Source organism: Cariama cristata, unplaced genomic scaffold (genome assembly GCF_000690535.1).
Source record: "Cariama cristata isolate BGI_N322 unplaced genomic scaffold, ASM69053v1 scaffold32536, whole genome shotgun sequence".
Taxonomy (NCBI): Eukaryota; Metazoa; Chordata; class Aves; order Cariamiformes; family Cariamidae; genus Cariama; species Cariama cristata.
The window spans coordinates 1-9,659 of record NW_009624338.1 but is presented as its reverse complement, the minus strand read 5'-3'; the positions used below and the strand labels follow the sequence as shown (position 1 = coordinate 9,659).

Below are 9,659 nucleotides of genomic sequence, written 5' to 3'. Positions count from 1 at the left end.
CCCGCCCTATAAAAGCGTATTGTTCTGAAGTGTTTGTAGAGTTTCAATTAGGTATTTTACTCTCTCGTCTCCTAAAACCGTCCTGCCTGTGGCAGCTGGAAGCATTGAATCCAGTCTGTGAAGAAAACCTCTTTTGGATGCTTCTCAGCTGTCTGACCTATTGCTCCGGTTGCTAACGACGTACCCACCCAGCGTCTGCCATAGAGGAGCCCTTGTCTTGGGCTGAAAACGCAATTCCATGCCCGTGCCCGTGTTGGGTGGCATTTCCTCATTAACCTGCTCTTAACGCCAGCTTCTCAGACTTCGCCAAATTAACCCAGACTATAATTTCTCTGATTTTTCCGAGTAATTCCATCTGTTGTGAGAATTTGCGTTGCCTGGTGTAGCTCGGCTTTCGCTATGATTTCTTGTGTGGTCGCTGCTGCGAAGTCTCGGTTGCCCCGTGCCAGACGGTTCCTGAAGCCGTTAGTGAATCGGGCATTGTCTCCCCAAATCTGTTGGGGGTTATGCGCGTGACTTACGCTGTCCCTGGGAAGGGAATCTGCCTGGGTGGATGGGAATTCTGTCTGGGTATCGGTGTGCTGGAGAACTGGCAGGGAACTGTGTATTGTTTGTACGGCTTTTTGTTAATCTTCGGTGGAAAATTGCCCCTGTCTTGCATGTTTCATCCAAAAAAAAAAACAAACCACCCCACCCAAAACCCAAATTAAGCTTGAAAATAATCCAAAGTGACTGCTTGATGAATAAATGCCCTGAAAAGCCTGTGGTTGAAAGAGGAGGAAAATGCTTAGCGAGGAACTACTGTGCTGGTGACTCCTCGCCTGGCTTCATCTTACAGAAAGCAATAAAACAAAGTGAAAGGCAGGAGCTCGCTGTCTTCCTGAAAGCCGCCTGGCTAAAGACCTGAAAAGTTACGGCACTCTGTGGGCAACCGAAAGGCTAAGGGTGGCTTGTGACGGACTTGGCGTCTCACATTCGCGCGTGGCCTCAAATTAACCTCCCTTTTCTACCTTACCCCGGAGGGCTTTCAGAATGGCAGCCTCGCCTCGCTTGGCGCTTGCTGCGGTGTACGCAGCTCCTCACAGGAGAGCTTGCGTGGGGATTTGGGGGTATTTTAGGCAAAAAGAGAGCTCTGGGGTGCGAGTCTTTCTAACAGCCCTTGCACGAGCGAGGAGTTGCTGTAATCAGTTTTGCAGATCGCCTTGCTTCAAAGCGATTGCTGAGATTAACGAGGCTCAGAGAAGGAGTGCTGAGGGCAGGCTTTTCCTACAGCTGCCTGTCAAATTCGACACAGACAGAAGCTTAGAGCGAATTCGACGGGACTTAGAGCGTTAGACGCTACGAGGTTCATTTTTTCTTGCCCAAACTTTGACAAAATAAAGGGTGGGTAAACTTGAACAGCTCGAAGGAAGCCCTTGCAGCGCTGGGGGTTCAGAAGTGAGGAGCGTGACAGGACAGCTGGCTCGCCGTTCCAGCAAACACCTCCAGGCCTTGCGTGCATATTAAAATAAGAAGAATTTAATCTCGTGGATTTGGGCCACGAGCTGCTTGCGGCAAGGGCTGTGTGCCTGGGTTGGCTGTGCACAGTGTGGGCCAGCTGCCGGGTCGGTAAAGCTGGGCAAGTGCTCAAACCTCGCCTAGCAAATTTGGTGCTCCAGAAGAGGTGCCTGCTTAAAAACGACATCTCCCAAAAAGACTGTAATTACCAAAGTCAACGAGGACTAACGTTTTGGGCTCTGGTTTCCTAACTGGGATGGAAAAACCACTTACTGGAACAAAGCTAATCCTGGTTTTATCCTGTGATTCACCGTTTGGTTGGACATCCTCCCATGCCGAATGGCACAAACGAGATTCTCCAATTAGTGTTTCCCTTCTCCTCCGTGCTGTTACACACTCCCTATGTGGCAGTTAAATTCTCCCACCCAGGTTACAGGGAGTTCTGCTAGAAGGCCTCGGTTGGGTCGCTTTACGCCTCAGGTCACTTCGTGCGTCTCCGTCGCGGCGTTTTGAGCTGGGTACGTGACGTTCAGTGTAAAGGCAGGTGGTTTCTGCAGGTCTGACAGGGCACGCGCAGGTCAGCTGCTTTATTTTTACGTTAAATGTAAGAACGTCGATACTGAGGATCGGCCGCGGCGGGTGAGCAAACGTGCTGACAGCCCTCGTACGGAGGAAAAATGCCTCGCTGCCCTGCTGCTCTGCAGCCTTTTTCAAGTCTTCTCTTCTGAAAGCTTTGCCGTAAGTTTGTTGGAACTTTCTGTAGGAAGCTTTGTTTTATCACTCGGTGGGAGAGGCGTGTTTGTGTTGTCATCGTGCACCTACAGCTTCCCTTGAAGCCAGCGGTTTTTAATATGAGACGTAACTGAGCTCCCTGGGCAGGGCCCTGCTTGTGTAGGTGGGAACGCGCTAAGGTTTAAGCCGTGCTGTTTTGGGATGCGGCCGCTCCTGACGAGTGATACCTGAGGAAACCAACTTCCCAGACTCTTGTTTTCTGTGTCATAACTTGATTCTATTTCTGTCTCCTCAGTGAACGTCGTGGAGGCCCTTCAGGAGTTCTGGCAGATGAAGCAGTCGCGCGGAGCTGACCTGAAGAACGGAGCCCTGGTGGTGTACGAGATGGTCCCTTCCAACAGCCCCCCTTACGTCTGCTACGTCACCTTACCCGGAGGGAGCTGCTTCGGCAGTTTCCAGGTAGGTATGATCGCTCGGTTGGAGGCTGTGCCTGCTGCGCAGCTCGCTCTCCCAAAGCAGTCAAACTTGGGTGCCCTGAGAGCCTTTTCCCGCCAGAATTAGCGCTCAAACGCCTTTCTGCGCTGGGCGCAGCGTTAACGTTTTCCTGCGGATTTGAAGCATGAGAATGACCCGAGTCTAACTGTAGCCCTCTTTAATTTCAAACTGGCTACTAAGTGTTCCTAATTGCCTATAAAACCCCACTCGACTTCAGGCCAGGAAGATTTGGCTGTAAGTTTTACTTTTATTGTATTCCCTTTGCATGACTGACTGGGACCTTGGCAATGCTGTGGTGAGATGTGTGGTATCAGAGAAACGTGTTAGATTGGCTGGTTTTGATACTTCATTCTCCTTCCCAGGATTAAGCAGCGAGATGTATTTACAGGACACAGCTCGGACTAACTGGTAGAGTAATATTGCCTTGCAAGGGCTCTGGATTTGACCCAGAACCTCTTCTCAAGGTGCCAAAAGACTCCAGAAATCAAATCATACCATGGGCTCAAGTTACTCTCTAGTCTGAGTTTGAAGAACGTATCCAAAAGAAACAGTTGGAGCAGCTACACAGTCTGCCCATCCTTGTGCTTAAGAGTAATTTGGTTACCTTTTGGTTTTAAGCTTGTTGACCATGCGATTGGTGGCGTTTCCTGATGCAGACGCTATGTGCTGAGTTCAGCTGCCTGCCTAATTTTTGTGTTGAGCGTGGTTGGGATAGCTGTGGTTTTAAACTAGCTCCTAATGCGTTCCGGATGTCCGAGAGCACGGCTTTCCCTAACGACCCAACACTGCCACCTAATTCCCATTTCGCCTGTCGGGGGGCGGGCAGAAGTTGGGAGCACGGGGCCGAAGGGATCTCCATCATCTCGCCGTCTTTCTGTCCTGACGGTGTTCGTCTCTCCTCAGTTCTGTCCAACCAAGGCTGAAGCCCGAAGGAGCGCTGCGAAGATTGCGCTAATGAACTCGGTCTTTAACGAGCATCCCTCCCGGAGGATCACAGATGAGTTCATTGAGAAGAGCGTTTCGGAGGCCCTGGCATCTTTCAACGTAAGGCTTTGTTTCAGTGCCGGGACGGCTGCTGGTGGTGGGGACGGATTGACTGGGGCAAAACCTCAAATCACGGGAAGAGAAGTTTTCTTTTACATCTGGAACTCTTTATGGCAGTTTTTTTTCAGTGACTTCTGAGTCTTAAAACTTTTAACTGTAGCTCTAATCCTTGTTCTCCTCCTTCCCCTCCCGCACAGTCTCTCGCTCCTCTCACCTTTGATCGTGCTGCCCTCAGATCAGGCAGGGTAGGATAACAAGACTGAGATGTTGATTCACGTGGCCCTTCTGTGACCGGGTTGCCACATTGGCTAGCTTTCTTTAAACCAAATATTTCCCAGAAACTTGAGTTTCTAGTAACGGGAGCTTTGCGTTCTCCTTTTACCGCTCTAAGTATACCTTATCTGGAGGGAGTTCTTGCTGTGCAGTCACACGGCGCTCGATGGTACCCAGAATATTGTAAGAACTTTGAAATCACCGTAACGGGCAGCAGATAAAAATCCCGTTTCGAGTGGCATTGTCAAAAGCAGAGAGGGCTTTGTTAGGGAGCTGTAGCAAACGATGCAAGTATTCAAGGCTGAATTAGACAGGTAAGTGCATCTGCCGGCACAAGGCTGAGGCATGTAAGGCTGTCCTCCTTAATCTGACTGGGAATTACTGACGTGGAGATGACGTAGAAATGGCAGGTACCAGGTGAGCAGCGCCAGGTCAGGAATTGCAGCTCTTGTACGAAATATCTCCTGCAGGGCAATCGAGAGGAAGCTGATAATCCCAACACCGGGATCGGCGCTTTCCGCTTCATGCTGGAATCCAACAAGGGAAAATCGATGCTGGAGTTCCAGGTACTGTTCGTAATTTATTCACACGCTTCAAGGGGTGGTTGCTTTGATCTTTCAGCTACATCTGTAGTGCTTCATACTCAAAATAAAAATGGGGCTTTCCTCTTAGAACACAACCCGGGATGTGTGGCACTTCCAGGTGCTGGTGTACCGGCAAAATACTCGGAATTGGGTGTCTCTCTGTAAACGCTCTTTGATATTTGCAAGGCTGAGTATTGTGAAAGGGGCGCGTGTTCTTCTGATCTGGTGTTTGCGGTGAGATGCTGTTTAGATAGCTGGTGCTGGAGGTCCAGACGGTACCTCCAGGTGCTGTAACTCATGGCGTTAAGCGAGCCATTGAATTTGGTAATTTTTATCCTCTCCCTGTAAAATGGGAGAGATCTCGCTTCCCGTAGGAAAGATCTTTCATCCAAAGACATTTTGATTGTGGAATTAGGAGTCTTGATTACTGGCATTACACGCCCTCAAGCCACAGCGTTATCTGAGCAGTCTTCGTATCCTACCGAAATATGCTCGGTCTGTCTCTCGTTACGACAAAACATCTGTGAAATGAAAAGTACAAACTGCTGAGGGAAACCGCTATAACGCTGATCGGTTCTGGTTAATGGAGCGGAAGGAGGCCGTGCAGAACAGTTGACTGAGAAGTGAGATTCTTTAGGGCTTTATTCCACCTTTCAGAGGAACTGCTCCTACGAGTAGCGCAGGGCGGAGCAGCCAGGTAAATAAGACTGTTTAGGGCGCTCCGAATTCCACCTGTGACTTGGTAGCCTTTGAGCGCGCTCCTCGCTGTCAAGCAGGACATCTACCCCAGCAAGTGCAGAGACATCGTCATGACAGCGATTCATGAATCCTTTTAATTTAACCTTGGGCTTCAAAAGTAACTTGAAATGATTCTTGTGCAGATGAGTTGACTATAAGCGTGCCGACTGGAGCTGGATTTTTAGCAGAGGAGTGATGAGGCTGTAACTCTGCTCCAGCCAGCGATAGCGGGGTTTGGATGCATCTCAAAGTAGGCGCCTTAAGTCTGCGGCGTCGCTGTGTTTGGGGTTCTTTGCTGCAGGCAAACTTTTCCCAAAGCTGACTTCTTGCCCGGCTCATTTCCCTTGAATGGAAGTACTGGGTAGGCGGAAGACAGAAGTGTTTATATTAATGGTCCTGTTTACCCAGGGTGACTTGGTTATGTATATTCCTTAGGCTGTGTTTGGGTTTGGGGAGCCTAACTAGTCCCTGCAAGTTTACGAAGCAGAATTTGTGTGGCCTTGAAGGAGAAGTGTTTGCTTGGAAAAGGTTGGATCGTCACCCACTCTGGCTGGTGGTTTAGGTTGGAGGTTGCAAGATGGCAGAGTCTTGTCTGCAGAATCCTGAAATCCCTGGGCCGGAGTGAAGCGTCAGCATCTTTGTCTCCTCTGTAATCCACTTATCTGGTCGGGGGATTTTTGTCTGGCGGGGTGAGCTGGGCTTTGTCCTCGCGTCCTGGCTCCTACGACGTCGGTGATGCCTTCCGCCTCCCCTGCCTCTGTGGTTTTCATGTCTTTTTGATAAATCTTAACTCGTTAACGCCGGAAATCTTTTGTTTATAGACTCTGGAGTTGCAAACATACTCGGTGATCCTTGCAATTGCGAAGGACTGGGCATGATGTCGCAAAGTCCCCCTCGGCTTCTTGTTCCCATACCTAGAAACTCATTTGACTCCTTGTAACGCTGAATCCTCGTCCTGGCCTGACTGCCTCTTGCCCTTGCAGGAGCTGATGACCGTCTTCCAGCTGTTGCATTGGAACGGCAGCCTCAAAGCCATGCGAGAGAGGCAGTGCTCACGGCAGGTGAGTCCGAGCTCCGGGCGTCTCCATCGGTTGTACTCTAGGTGCGTTAGGGTCGCAACAACTTTCCCCTTGAGCTGACGGGGAAGCCGGATGCCACTCAGCGACGCGTGTCCTGTGTAACGGCTTGTCTTTCCTAAGCTCCCCTCCGTATATCCGTTATCACCAGGAAGTCCTGGCTCACTACTCCCACCGCGCTCTGGACGACGACATCAGGAACCAGATGGCCATGGACTGGGTGAACAGGGAGCAGAATAGTCCGGGGGCCCTTTCCAGAGAGCTGGCTTCGACGGAGAGAGAGCTGGATGAAGCCCGCCTGGCTGGGAAGGAGCTGCGTTTCCATAAGGAGAAGAAAGACATCCTGATGCTGGCAGCTGGCCAGCTGGGGAGCATGCACTCCTCCAACTGCTAGACTCCGGCCTGCAAGTCCTTCTGCTCCCCCAGGCCTTCTAACACCTCCGCGCTGGCGGGATCCGTCCCCCGTCACGTAAAGCATGTTAACGCCTCTTCCAGAATTGGGGCCCATTTGCACATTTTAAAGATTTTTTTTTTTTTTTTAAAAAAGAAAAACAAAAAAAAAGCTCCTGTACAGATTTTTAAACCTTTTAATACTTGCTTCTAGACCGGCTCCTCAGCCTCCTGTCTGCTAGAGCATTCCTTCTGTCACTTTTTTTTACAGCCAGCGTTAAAAACGTGGCCTTTCGGCGTTAACACTGAAGACCGCCGTACATTGGTGCTGTAGAGTCGGCGGTATGCCGTGAAACGTAGCGCTTCTTCCAGAAAGCTCTTTGGAGCTGACGCATGTCACGCAGACCTGTTTGTTGTTTTGTTTCTTCAGCTTCTATAGTAGAGGGGGAGGCGTCTATCCAAACTCCTTCTCGATAAGCACGCTAATTAAAAAAAAAAACCAAACCAAAACCAAAACCCAAACCAACAAAACAAAACCACCAAGGCATTTTCTTTAACGCTACAGAGCAAGCTGCACGGGGGAATACTCCCAAGCACGTAAAAGGGATTTAAAACTGGGATTTTGGTTTGGCTGGGGATCAGCCTACAGCATTCCAGCTCCAGGCTCGGGCAGGATTCGCCATTACCCCTACGACTGGCAGGTGGCTGTCTCCGTTCCTGCTCCGGCTTTTCGCTCGTGGGGTAGGATGGAGTTTATTGTCTAAATTAACCCACCTAATGACAAACTACAAGGCCTGGCGGTATTTAAGGGATTGGACTTGGCGGTTTAATTAATCTGCACCAGCCGGAGCCTCCTGCTCCGCTCCTTTTCAGTCCTCTTTGGGTTCTTGCAGCGTTTAAGCCAGTCTGGCGAGGCGGGAGGTGCTGAAGTCCTGTCCCGAGCACGAGCAGGCGGTGCGGGTGTGAAGTGGCCAGTTTCTTTTGCTGGAAAACAGAGCGTTGGAGGTTTTTTTGGCTTCCCCTGCCAAGCTGGGGAAAACGTGAATTTTTGAAAATCTTGCAAGAAATGAGAGATGGACATGCTGTTCTCTCCAGAGCAGCTTCCAAACCAAATGTCAGACTTGGCCTTTTCAAGGAAGGTTTCAAAAACCGTGCCAGAGTTTCAGAACTCATGAGCAATAAGAGGGGAAACTGCTCAGTTTTTCTCCCTAAAAGCCTTGAGAATACAGATTTTTGTTAGCTAGAACTGCATTTTAAGTCTTTGTTAACTAGATCTGTGTTTAACCCTTTGAACCAGAGCACAGATCCAGCCCCAAGCAGTGAAAGCTCAGACCAGAGTTTGGCCTCAAGACCCCGATAAAGGGATCTGACCCTTTCGCTGTGCCGAATCCACACCGCCCAGCTCCTTCCATAGCTGCTCCCCCCCGCGTCCCAAGAAAAGTTATTGGGGACAATTCTGAGGATTTCTGGTAGAGCAGAGGGCCGAGCCGTTCCTCAGGGCAGCAGATCACGCAGAGCTTGCTGTTCCTTGGTGAGGATTTGGCACGGGAGGAAGGGAATCACCGGGCTGGACAAAATGAAGGTGTGGGCTGCGGTTTTTGTCCCCCCAGGCCTTGGAGGGTCAGTGCGGCGGAGCTTGGAATAGCGGCTGTGGAACAAAACAAAAATCTCTCTATGCACTATTTTTTTTAATTAATATACGTATCAGTACTATATCTATATGATGTTTAGAGTTAAAAAACCACCCTTTCTGACATTCAAGTGTTCCTACAGCTCAAGTTCAGTCAAGAAAGTAGCGACTTTTTCAAGGTAATTCTGGTATTGCTTTTCCGATACATAGCCCAAAAGAGCCGGCAGCGTCTCAGTGGCAATATAAATTGAAGACAGATTTCTTTCTTTAGCGCAGCTTTGAGCTTTCTCCGTTTTTTGTTGGTTTTGTTTTTCTTTTCCCCTGGGTAGAGGTACGAAGCCTTCGGGACTCTGCTCTTTCCACGGACGGCCACCCCTCCTGCCCTCTCCTTTCCCTCACACAGTACGTTTGACTGCAGAGGCAGGCCGATATTTGAGCAATATTGAGATGAAGATTTAAAAAATTCCATTATCTGTAGGTATTCTAGTTTTGTACTCTCGTCCTAACAAGCCTATTTTGGGTTTTTTTTTATATATTTTTTTATACGCAGCCTCTTTACACAACAGTATTAATGTTTAACGCGTTTATAAACATGATTGTAAATGGCGTGGAGTTGTTTGTTTCGTTTGTTTTTGTTTGTTTTTCACAGGCTGGCAATATCTAGACCTTATATTTGGATTTAATCACTTGCTCTAGAAATAGCACGGAGTCTGACATCTCTCTACCGGCACCTCCACACCTGCGTGTCCCGGGAAACGGCGATTTGTCCGCAAAATAGGGGAACTCCTGAGAAACCTCACGGCACCTCCGACATCAGACTTTTGTGCCCTGCCCGGTAGGACTCCTGGGTGCTCTCTGCTTTTTTGCAGCACTTACCAGTGTTTTGTACACCAGGATTTTAATGTTTTTCAGCCAAACTCTCCGCCACTCTGCCCTGCAGCGCCAGGTCATACGCGAGTTGTGGTTTTGGCAGTTTGGGCACCGGTTTTGAGTCTCCGGATCCTCCTGGGAGGTGATCAAATGAACAAATCCAAGTTTTCTCAGCATCCAAAACAGGTTGTTCTCCTTGTTAAATGCAAAGCTGAAAGGATAAATCGCTGTACGTCGTTGCGTTTGTATGTATGATTTTATGCAATAAACCAATAGATTTTGGGGTAGCTGTGGTGGCTTCTCTCTTCTTGTGGGGCAGAAGGGGCAGAT

At 49.3% G+C, this 9,659-nt stretch overlaps 1 protein-coding gene across 1 annotated transcript; it reads left to right on the top strand.

The window, feature by feature from the left end:
* Window positions 1–2,524: 2,524 nt before the first annotated feature.
* Window positions 2,525–6,833, top strand: LIX1L (Lix1 homolog (chicken) like; the record flags this gene model as incomplete). Its single annotated transcript, XM_009703143.1, has 5 exons — window positions 2,525–2,688; window positions 3,628–3,768; window positions 4,512–4,607; window positions 6,347–6,424; window positions 6,591–6,833. Coding segments are annotated over 5 exons (722 nt in total), but the record flags the coding sequence as incomplete, so codon positions are not given.
* Between the last annotated feature and the right edge of the window lie 2,826 nt (window positions 6,834–9,659).